The sequence below is a fragment of the Synchiropus splendidus genome, chromosome 16, assembly GCF_027744825.2.
Source record: "Synchiropus splendidus isolate RoL2022-P1 chromosome 16, RoL_Sspl_1.0, whole genome shotgun sequence".
NCBI classification, from domain to species: domain Eukaryota; kingdom Metazoa; phylum Chordata; class Actinopteri; order Syngnathiformes; family Callionymidae; genus Synchiropus; species Synchiropus splendidus.
Window position 1 is genome coordinate 16,009,066 of NC_071349.1, and position 12,311 is coordinate 16,021,376.

At 41.9% G+C, this 12,311-nt stretch overlaps 1 protein-coding gene across 10 annotated transcripts in view; it reads right to left on the reverse strand.

Moving 5' to 3' along the window:
- The window catches only part of eml1 (EMAP like 1), a 35,273-nt gene extending 24,533 nt beyond the window's left edge, over positions 1-10,740 (reverse strand). Inside the window, exons 1-3 of one of the 10 annotated variants that reach the window (XM_053844804.1) lie at positions 9,742-9,781; positions 9,193-9,280; positions 2,920-3,325 (exon numbers count right to left, since the gene is read on the reverse strand). In XM_053844804.1, the coding sequence (XP_053700779.1) occupies positions 2,920-2,986 (67 nt within the window). In that variant the 5' untranslated portion in view covers positions 2,987-3,325; positions 9,193-9,280; positions 9,742-9,781. Of the gene's footprint in view, positions 1-2,919; positions 3,494-9,192; positions 9,284-9,572; positions 9,680-9,741; positions 9,782-10,611 lie in introns of those variants that run through there. The other 9 variants (XM_053844802.1, XM_053844805.1, XM_053844810.1 and 6 more) reach the window with 9 other exon arrangements.
- Between the last annotated feature and the right edge of the window lie 1,571 nt (positions 10,741-12,311).

The following is a 12,311-nucleotide window of genomic DNA, read 5'->3' on the forward strand; positions in this document are numbered from 1 at the left end:
AAATCCTCTTGTTGGTGGTAGCATGTAGCTGTCTGCTATCAAAATAACTTGAAAAGTCATGAAGGAATTTCAATAACATTTTAAAGAACTGTTGATAATGAGACACGGGGTTACATTTGGGTGGTGTTCCAGATGACCACACGCACCCATTGGAGACCAAAAATGATCAATAATGAAATAAAGATTGAGGAAGAATCACATTAGAAATGTAGGCGTCAAATTTCCCCACTATGGCACTAACAAAAGCCATCTAAGCTCATCTAAAAGGTTTGGCAAGCTGTTCTTATTAGTTCTCTGTTCAGTGCTGTAGTCGAGACCACCTAACCCGAGACCAAGTACAGAGCATACAGAGAGCAAGTCCAAGACCAAGACCAATAACGGGGGAGAGATGATAATACAGACAAAACTAATAGCTTGTTTCAATGAAAGCATTTCAGTTATTGGTTTATTGAGGGGGAAAATGCTACAAATATACTATAAATAACTGTGCCTACATTGACTACTGTCAGCGCTTTTGTATTCAGTTTGGTCTTGGTCTGACCCCTCATCGGTCTTTGGCTCAACTTGGTCCAAGGGTCCTTGGTGTTTCCATCACATCACAAGAACTGCCATTGTGAGTGGGGTCATGCCAGTAAATAAGCATAAACTCACCTAGTGTATATAGGAAACCAGGATTGGGGGCATAACTGGATTGTGGGTGCGTTCCAGTTTAGGAAACGGAAACCCCCAATTGTGGCTGCAGTTTGATGATAATGCAAATCCTTGCTCTTTGACACACAGGGAGAGCCCTGCGTCCTAGTCTGGTCTACTCCAACACTGTCTTAAACTAGGCTCCAAAATAAAAGACAAGCTTAAAACCACTCATTTCCTCTAGAAATAGTTACACAGAATTACAATAGATGCACTAAGAAAAGCGACCTTAGGTGATGCCCAACCAAGCCAAAGGCCACACTAAAATAGATGAAACAACTAATGTACTGTGTCAGTGGCAGATGACAGTCGTCCTCTCCCCGTCCACTGGGAACACCAAGCATGAGGATTAAGTCTGGTCAGGTCAGCTATGGTGTCATCCACCAGGTTGACTCTGAGCCAAATCCAATCTCCCTAGAATTACCGCTGCATTCATCCAAGCAAGCCTGACATGAAGAAACTTTCTCACACGTTCTACTTCAATGGTCAATTCTATGCATATATTGCACAGAGGTTCTGTGACATGGATGTTACACAATAGACCAAATATTTACAACACATTTCTAAAGACCAGAAATTCCTGAAAACGTACTTGTGGGACTGTAATTTTCATGACGCAACATCTTAATAATGCACCCCACTGCTGAAGACTTGTTTTTCAAGTTAGCACTGCAGAGCATGCTAGCATCCGGTGAAGACCTGGAGGTGAGAATAATAAGACTCGGAGGGTAACAAGGGGTCAACCAGAACATATGGACTCCATTAAGTGGCTTAACACTCAAACTGTGGACACATCTGTTTGGCTGAATCCGCCATACTCACTTAAATTATCCTTATTTGTCGTATCAACTTAATGACCTGGTGGTAGCAATAGAAGTCTGTGCACCAGAGATCACTGGGTGGATATATCCCTCCACCAAAACATTAAAGACTCTAATAAATCTGATGGATTATTTTATCATCCAATATGTCTGGAAGGTTACTTCCTTGCTCAGGGCTGAGGGTTTAAAGCGCTCCACTGTAACTGCATCGAGGCCATTAAGTGACCGGTTAAGGGGGGGAGGGGTCGAGATGGAGTCAACCTAGTAAATTTGAATGATTTAACTGGTCGAGTGTGTCACCATAAGAGCCTGGTGGTAAGCCCGTTGTGATGGCCTTAATCCTCATTGTGCACACAATCAGAACCAAACAACACATTTATTTTGGGATGTAGCACATAAAAGAGGCTGGATATATAATATATAAAAGAGATATATTACATATAAAAGTGCTAAGCATTTGCTCAATCAAAAATGTCCTCTAAATTTACCGGTATCACACCGTGTTGATCAAACACCTTCCAAGTGATCTACATTGTTTCTACTGTTTACAAAATAGAACTGGGCCCACGCCAGTGTCTGTCTCTCAAACCAAAACAGTGACAACATGAATGTAAGCGTAAACACAGTGGTCAAGATCAGGAGCTTATTGGCAAAAGTGAAGCATGAGGAAAGAACAATAGTTTGCAGGGCTGTTGTTGGACAATATGTTTTATCCAATATTTTGAGTTTAGTTGGTGTCTTACTGAGCTAAATGAGTTACTTATCCCTTTTATACGGTGTATTTTATTTCATCCTCAGCTTACCTGCTTAATAGCTAGTGCTAGCAGCTTTTTGTCATAGTTTTGTAGGCATTATTCACAGTGTTTATTTTAAGTTTGGCTTTAATTTGGTCAACTCTGAGGCAAAGTAACAATAAAAATAATGACAAATTACAGTTGATTTTCAGCATAAGCCAAACTTGTACTGGTATAAACAAAGATTTGTCAGCAAAGGAAGCTATAGGACAAAAACAGATGCGGTAGCCTAGCAACTTAAAGTGGACCTGTAGTGGAAAACATCTATTGCGTTGATACGTGACATATTTTTGGACTCCAGCCTTAGGAAAAACAAACCAGGGAATTAAGCGCACCATCCTGCTGTGTCACTGCTGCGATGTGTCATTAGTTGAAGTAACCACCCAACAGCAAAATCATAACAAACCCTGCAGCCAGCAAAGAAAGTGGGGCACCAACTCTTCTTCTCAACCGTCTTCCTCTTGTTTCTTAGCTCCTCTACATGCCTCCCTCACAATGATCCTCCTCGTAGATGCTACTAAACTTTAAGGTTAATTCAAGGATCAACCTGTCAGACATGGAGCCATGGAGGTGCCGATGGGAAGAGGGCTGATGACATGATGAGTTCATTTTACCGTTGCAGAACTGTAGCAGAGATGAGGTGTCATACAAGCTGCTGTAGCTTGAAAATCCGTCCTCCATTCTCAGCCCCTGCTCCCGCGACTTCTTCACTCTTGTCTCTTCGGTCTCTGTGGTGACTCCCCTCTGTTGGTCTATCGTTCACTTCGCATCCAAGGCGCTCCCTCCATTCACTCTACACGGGTCAGGATCCCTGGGTGAGTCACCATGGCAACTCATTCACTTAGATTATGTCATGTGAACTCCAACCTTTCTTCGTCTCCTCCACCTTGACTTCAAAACAAAGTCTGTAAAAAGTGAATTCACTCCCCTGTTTAGGATGACAGCGCTGAAGTGCAGAGAAGTTTTCCCTCGAGTGAGTTTGCTCCCTCTCGTCGCCTTCCTCTCCGACCTCTTCAGCAGCTGTGTGTTGTTAGAAATGTCGGCAGAAAAACAGCTTTAAGAAGGCTCAGGCTGAGAGCGCGTACGCAGGCTGACTCTGGCAGATGGGTGCATATGTGTGTGTGAGTGTTTAGATAAACCTCGGGACAGCCCAACCTTCCTCTGTCACACACACACACACACACACACACTGTAGACGAGTCAGAGCGCAGGGGGCTGGGCCTGGACGGGTAGAACCTCCCCTTCAGTGGGGTGGGAGAGCAATGTTGCCGAGAGGAGGAAAGATGATAGAGGAGGAGCAGGGAGGAAGGAGGAAGAGGAAACAATGATGGATCAAGGAAAAAGAGGATGAAGTGACTGGTTTTCTCCACTCAGATATGTAGTGGGACCGAGTCACATGGGGACACCATAACAAAACGTCACACTGTCTCGAACATTGGAGCTAAATGTTCCCGGAGGCCTTGGCCGTGGTGAAACACGATTATCACTCTCTCCTCCGTCTGCCTTATCTGCCCTGCTGCAGACTGCTCTCAGACTGAGGAATCCTTAAAACAAGGACGAGAACCAAAGCGAAACCAGAGAAATAAAACAGATGGAGGGGGAGGGGGCCGAGCAGAAAGAGTGCTCGAAGAGGGTGCGGGGACGGACCAAATTAAAAAGTGAACAGAGAGGCAGTTGAGGGACAAAAAAAGGGGGATACCTCTCTACACTTGTAAATTCCAGCTGGGGGTGTGTAAACCATGTTGGGGGGGACTCTGCATTATTTATACCGGAGGCTTGCCTGGAAAAATGAAGTCGACTCTGGCCTACATTTGTGTCAGAAACACCCCGTTCTGACTGGATCACAAGACTTAGCAGACAGAAGCACACAAGGGAGCAAATGACAAGAAAGGGAGAGGCATTCAAAGACACTTTGTTTGACTGCTGCACTAACATGTCAAAAGAAGTGACGATGGAAACCAGAGCCTGCCTTTAAATCTATTATTCAAGTTAGCCATCCGCGATCTGCATGGTAGAGTACAGCAATCAAATATATATGTCGTCATTTATGACCTACATTTGACTGCATCTGTGAGGAATCATCAGCTTCCCATGTAAACAAAGGTGATATACGTCGCTCTTGAGCAAAGACTTGGTGGGAAACAGCAGTGGACTGGGTGTCTGATCAGAAAGAAAAGAGACTTTGTTGGCTGTAACTTTTATGTCATTGATTTTTAATGGTCTACAGTGCTGCCTCAAACACACCTCATGGTGGTAAGAGCTAACTCATACTACAAGCCTGTGCTGTCTCTAAATTGAAAAAGCGATGCCAGTTGTTTGACGACATCGAGCTGTGTCTCCACTCCAAGACACCAGCTATGAAACCATCTGAACAGTAGGTCATTGTCCACACCAACACAGTGTCTGACAGTGTCGTCTCCTCACCCAAAAAGGACAAAAGCAATACATCAGTTCACTGCTATCAGTCGTGCGCTTATACTTATCCATTCCTTTTTCAGCCATTGAACCCACGGGAAGTCTGAAACTCCCAGACCTAATTGGGCAGCAAATAATATTGAATGATTTGTTACTCAATGCGTTGCTATTATTCATCAGAGGAAGCACTAGTTATTTAGCAGGTGACCATGGGGAACAGCAACCTCAATGGCAGATGTGGAGCTCAGAAATTAAATAACTTCCTGAATGTAAGGAAGGTCAAACGCATAAGTAGAACGATATTCAGAGAAAAAACTGACAATTTACAGATGTAATATTTACACTGTATTAATATTAGATGAACGTTAAGCGATGGTCAACGCCCGCCACCTGCTGGCCTACTGAGCTCATTGCTTTCAACAATATTTTAAATTCTAAAAGAAAAAGAAACGATTTTGTACACTAAGTAAATGAAGGGCAATAATGTTGCATTTGAAAAAATAAAAACAAAAATAAAAAAGATTTTTTTAATTATTTGTTTAAAGTATTTGTTTAAATAAAACAAATACTGGGGATGCACCTGGAGATTCCATCAGTTTCCCAGTCATATAACAAGCACTCAAGGCTACGTGGGTAACAGAGTAAATTCATAGGTTGAGAAGTCCCGTTGCCCATCACAGGGCACCATATAGCCAGATGCTCACTCACCCATAGTTACAGAAAAAGACCAGACCATTAGGAGTCAATGACTAACCTGTTGTTTCAGCTCTCAAAGAAAGACTTAGACGCTCGATAATGCTCCTCACTGAACTCCAGAGAAAGACTATGCAGCCTCATCCCCAACCATCTGCTCATCTGCTGCAAGCTGAACCCGAAATAAAGCAATTTTCCTCACTGACTGAGTTGTTTCACCAAGTGTTGGTGTGCTGATTTGCCGCACTCTTATCCATGTGACCACTTTCTCAAGCAAACCCAAAGCATCCTCCCCTTTCTGCTTCATAATCAAAGTCAACTGTTCTTTTAAGCTGCTGGCATACCTGCAGCCTCACTAGGTGATTTGGGCGCTGGAGTAACAAAATGCCCTCTGACTGAATACAATTGAGTTGTAAAACACCCTCTGAACTGAAAAGCAGGCGTTGTGTTCTCGTTGAAACAGAGTGCCCCACCATTTTTTCATTATAGTAGCAGCAAGGCTGAGCAGAGAGCAAGCTACTTATTCAGACTTCTGAAGCGTGAACACAGGACGCAATTACAAATCACACACACAAGCATTAAGTCCACGCACAGCCAATCTATTGCGCAATATTTGCAACTTTTTTCTGAGTCACATCAACATAGCAGTCAGACTAAGCGCATATTTATGTTTTCTAGTGGACGATCCACACTGCTGTTGTGTCTGAGTGAGCTTAGATTCTAGCAAATCTCATTGTTGGGCAGATTTGTTGTATAGATTAAGGCCTTGTTGTTGGGTGACTGCCTCGTCACGTCCTCCCGCTGCCAGCATCACGACCACATGCGTCCCTGGATCACACAGAAACACAGCGGGTGGCAGGTGGTGGAACACCCTGGCCGCTTTAGACCTCCTCCCTCCTCTCACCCGCAACCACAACCCGCATTGTTCAGGCTCCCTCATCCATCTTTCACACAGACACACACACACAAATATACACACCAACAAATTCAAACGGGAAGCCACTGTAGTTTGTCAACACAGTTAAAAAAAAGTCTAATATGGCTTGACAACTTACTGAAGGGCTTGAACATGTAACCTTGGATAGACATAGTGAAGTCAAAAAATAGTGTGAAGTCAAAAAATTGTCTATTAAAAGACTCAAATGAGTCCAAGCTCAGAATATATAAGTAGATGTTATTAAATTATCTTTGACTTCATGAAAAGTTGTGCCAAAATAATTATTGTAAACTATCAATTAGATATCGACCTTTAAAAACACTCTGTTCTCAAACACATTTTCTTCTGCATGTTAGTGTGGGCGAGCCCAGCTCCTCTGCGCAGCGGGGTGGGACACCCTGGACAGCCCAACACAGTAATAAACAATGCAAAAATCATCTCCAAAATCAAACCCATAGGATCCTGATTCAACCTTGAGAATTTCTCACGTCTGTTGCAGTGCTCTGATTTTGCAAACTGAAGCTCCATTATTCTCATTATTCTGGTCGCCAGAGGCACCTCCGCATAAATAACCCAATTTCGCCCCATTCAATGGCGGAAATGATCAGATGATAAAATAATAATAACTCCAGCCTTTAAGTTTGTGTGTTATGAAACAAGCCGGTCCAAAAATACTCCAAAGCCTTTTAATCAAAATAATGGTTGGGCACCTTCCAGAGAGCAAAGAAACTGCTGACACTGCTTTTTTTTTCCCCCCGACACATGGTCAGTCAGTCCAGCAGTGGGTCAGGATTATGTGTAATCAAATTCAGATCTGATGAGGAAATGAGGTCAATCCTCCAAATGATCCCGCCACCATCTGTGAGCTCCTTCTTAATGGGCTGGTTTGTGATTTACACCAAGAGCTAATCCAACAACGGTGAACCAGACTTGGTTCTTTGGAGGAAAAAAAGGCAGAATTTACACAAACACACCCTTTTAAGATGCTTAAAAATGTGTTTGGCCACTTGAATAGAAAGTGAAACACATCAACCGGCGTAAATTAAACAGTAGCTCTACTGTATAATCTAGAATTTGGGGGAAAGCTCATATAAAAAAATAAAAATATTGATTCATCTATTTTTTTCAACTGCTCCTAAAACACCAGATTTCCCAGGCGAATTCTTGGCATTTTTACGCACCCATTCCTAGAAAACATCGGGTCACCAGGCAAATTTGAACTCTTTGTAAGGCATGATGGAAGGGAAGGGATCAAGTTTTTAGTGCACTTTTGCTTTGTTTTTTAATCTTGTTCAGGCCACATAAACTGACAGGCCAGATTTGGCCCTCGGGCCTAGCGTTTAACACACATGCTTCATAGAGTGCAAGAGAGCTCCACCAGGCTCTCACCAAACCCAGCTCTGCCTCAAGCTGGACTCAAACTGGTGGCCATCATGCGGCCTACAGCGTTGTATATTTATTCAGAATCTGAGTGAAACATTATGACCTATGGTCCTCCAGTGTGTAGAGAGCTAATGCAACCCTCACGTGACCCTTCCATTATTGGCTGTAAATCAGTCCATTACAGCTGCAGGTGGAGAAATAATGGACGCCAGCTTGTATCATTTATCTCCACTGGCATTTGTGTCAAGTGGTTACAGGAAACAGGGGAACTGGCCCTGCCCAATTACATGACCCTCTGTGTGTCAGCAAAGAATTTAGATTTAGATTTAAGGGTTATTTTTACTGAACAACCAGTGTCTTGTCCCATTGATATACATCAAAAACTGACCCATAGACAAATATTTCAATAGCTGTGTATTTGTCCGTAAAATCGAAATGGAATTTTGGTCTTGAATATTTGGGCTAAACTACGCTAAAAGTTCACTTTACGATGTACAATAAAGGATGGAAGGATTATGAGGGCCAATTGATGTTATTAATATTTAATAATATTGATTGACTGATTATAAAAAATGTAGTATATATAGTTCTAAGGGGAAAGAAATAATCAAAACTAATAATAATAATGTATTTTCCTAGTGATAAAAAGTCAGTTTTCTATTTGCACTGGAATAATTATTATTAATGTTGACAAAACGCATGGAAAATAGATCTTATGTATTCATTTGGATAAACTGAAAGAATTATTACATTATAGCCTCCTGCTCAGAAAATGCTTCGAGTAACTCTCTCTCCTCTTCACCTGTTCGATAATGACGCAGAAAACACAAATCTAATTTATATGTTAATGAGGGAAAACCTGGACATGCGATCTGAGCAATGTGGACTGAACTGTGCAATTAAGAAGACAGAAAAACTGCAATTTACGGGTTAGTAGGTGCCATTTGTTAACTCTGCAGTGTGTTACTGTATGAACACAGCGTGTACTCAAGAGCACACGAAGCCCTGTGTTCTCTCAAGCGATGACAACATTAATCACATCTGACTTGGCTGCTGAAACATCCATGTTCACCCCTTCCCCCATTTCCTGTGCCACCCTGGAACACACTCTCTGCATAGCTCCTTCAACATATGTATAGTGTATCCCAATACACAAAGTTAGCACAGTTACCACTATCTGTTTTATTTTTTTTTATGTAGCTAATCTCCAAGGTCATAGTCACATCTAGCAAATATGACGGTCCAGATGGCGCAGATGGAGTCAGCAAACTGTGACATCAGCAATTTTAATAACAATAATCCACTAATGTTTTGTAATCGTGAAAAGGTTTTTGATGCTGACAGTATGTGCCCTTTATTTGGTTCCCAACTGATGAAACACATATTCATAATGCACTAAGAAATGTCAATTTTGAAACCAATATCTTCGTCTCTCATCCTCTCCATAACAAACTCTTACCTCGCGTCTTGATTTAAAAGCGTCTCTGCTGCCTTTTTGACTCAGAATGGGGAGGATGACCGGTAAATACGCGCGCACATGCTGCCACCTGCTGGCCAAATGATGAATCGTTATTAACATTGTTATTTTTGGAGAAACTAAAACGCAAAAAAACATTGAATTTATTAAAGCTAATATCTGTACAATGAGATATTCGCAGGCCCTAAATGGGAATTGGTTTTAACTCATCAAAACAGTTCCAAATAAACACGACTATCCGTTTATATGTTCATAAACAACGAGTGTAGAATTCTTACCAATCTTGAAACATTGACACAATAGTTGTTTACACAGCTAACCAGCTAGGAACTCATATACAAAGAACACAAGTAGCCACATACCAACTTTATGAGCAACTATTTGCTCTTAATCCCGGAGAATGGCCGACTAGTTTATTAGCATCGTTAGCATCCGGTTCTTCGACCTCCATGGATTACAAAGGTTTCTGTCGACTTCCGTAAACAACATCACGTTGCATATTTCAATTAAGTTTCAGACTCCAAAACTTACGTGTTTGAATGATTTCCAGAGTGGGAGGCTACACAATTTTCGACCAGACATTTCTACACCTCGAGGGCAACAACAATAATAATGCTAGTAATTTGGTTCATAAATAAATTATAATAAATAAATAAAACGTTGCAGCATTTGACATAATGCTGAAATATAAATTATTATACATTCTAAATATTTTTTCACGTTATTTATTTATTTAACAAAAATAAGTAACACTAACATCCTCTGTTCACAATTCTTGAAGTGTAAATTTCCATTTCTGGATATGTCTCCTCTCAATATTGTTTTGGGCTCACATCTAAAGGCATCAAGCAAAGTATGATGAGCTACAGTTTGTATTTGGATCCCCACACCAGTCGTTGATTGTTTCTGTGAAAATAATCTTTCATTACTGGTTTACATAAGCGCTTATTATTTTTTTTCTTTGCTTAATAATCCCGAGTTTAATCCCAAAGAGGATAGACTGGAAATGAAACTGTTATAAAAATGGATTACATGATTACAAAACAAGTAAAGAGATGTTCAAAATTGGTTTCTGCGACAAATACAAGAGCAAATATACTGTGGATTACATGACTGTTTGAACATCTGTATCTTATCTTCCGCACACTCCTCTGCACATTCATTTTCCAGTGTCTCTCACTCCCTTATTAAAACGTCTGCCAAGCCGTTCTCCATTATTATGATGAAACTCCAGGGAGACCTCCAAGTTCTCCATATAAGGGCCCGAAATAAAGCAGTTTGAGGAATACTTGCTGGGTGAGAGATGTCCCAGTTGAGCAGCCGCACTCCATGAACAGAATATGATGTTTAAAAACAACAGATTTGATGAGGATCCTTCCAGATGCCAACAACTCAACATACCTGTGGGCAGACCCTCACAGTCAGACATGTCCACAGAGCAATACTGAAGACTCCGTCCGTGCAAATGTGTCGCCTTCTCCTCTAACTATTCTTGCCGCTTGCTCCAGACTCTGTGACAACCTTTTTACCCTCCATCTCCCTGTCCTCCCTCCTCTCTCTCTCCCTTTCTGGCTCCGATATCAGAGCAGTGGCCAGTGGATGTGTCAGTCAAGCATCACAGTCTGTTCCATTGGAGAGTAAATTTGTAACCAAGACATGCAGACGTCCCCCTGGGGTAATGTTTCTTTCGCACAATCCGTAATAGATATGAGCCACAGCAGCTAAAGAAAAATGCTGGTTTATTAATACAACATCACACTTTATATATTGAAGAGACGGTTGAGAAACAGTGGGTAGGAAATGAGCACGTTTAATGTATAAATATCAACCTGCTTTTCACATTGTCTAGTCATTGTTTTACCGGACGATTCCGCTAGAGGGCGCTTTCGTTTATAGAATTCGGGGAGACCCAGCGACAGGGTGATGTTTTTGTTGTTTAAAGTTGATGGAATACAACTGAGGGATGAAGAGCAGAACATTAACGACGACAGTTTGCGTGTCAAAAATGACTGTACACAGGTATGTGAGTAATGTTTATGAGAAAATTCTGTATTATCATAACTTTCCGACGTATTCCAAATTATATATTCATCTAAGAATAATGGAGGAATAGCGATAATTCGGATCAAACACTCACTTTTTAGGTTAACTATATATGAAGTATTCAAAAAGTCATTTGTGTACGTTCTGGCACACACTCTAAAGCAACAAAATGCGTGCATTAACGCACTCAAATACATTAAAAGGCCCTTCACAATGTGTTTAATGTGTTGCTTTTCAGGTCCATTAACAAGCACTTCATTCCATTGCTCCGTCAGAGAAAGTGGAGTCAATAAACACCGAGTTGTGGGAGCAAATGAGTAACACTGAACGCCTGCCAGAATCCTCTCCCTGCAGTACTTTTTCTCTCCAGGAGGAGGCGTTGGAGTTCCAAACTAGATAAAGTCCCACCACCAGCCCCTTGAGTTGTATCCAACACTCCATGCGGCCTGGTTTTCAACCTAATAATTATCCGAAAATCAAGTCAACCATTGGCAGTAAATGGCATTGTTTTACGCATCCGAAAATAAGTCGGATGCAGCTGTGAAGGATGCGAGGAAAAGTTGGGCCAACACACTTTCTTGAATTACCCCTCGGCTCACTCAGCTGACCCTTTGTCACTTGACTAGGAGGATTAGCCGGAGGGAAAGGTCCGGCATGTGACTAAGTGGGGTCAGATGGTTTAGTCGTCCAGCAATGCCATGGTCGAGGAGGTTAGGATTACGTGCCAGCGACTAAAGATATCTCTAGATTTGGAGTGAGCGTGGATAATTCGATGTGGAGGGGAGGGGTGGGGGCTTTCCGGCTCTGTTATCTGTCCCTCCTCCCTCCAGATCAGCAGCCCTGCTTTCACACCAGCCCCAGCTTTTCATGTCTTGTTTGTAGAAGAGCTTCAGGGTCCTTCTCCAAACAAAACCCAAACCTTCACCCTGAAAAGACCTCTTGACCCCTCGGCTCTGGCAAACACCCACCAGCGTGACAACTAAACGTCATTATTAGCTGAGTCGGCATTCTACGTTTCTTGCTAAATGCAGAGCTAATCCTTCTTAATTCGATTTTCA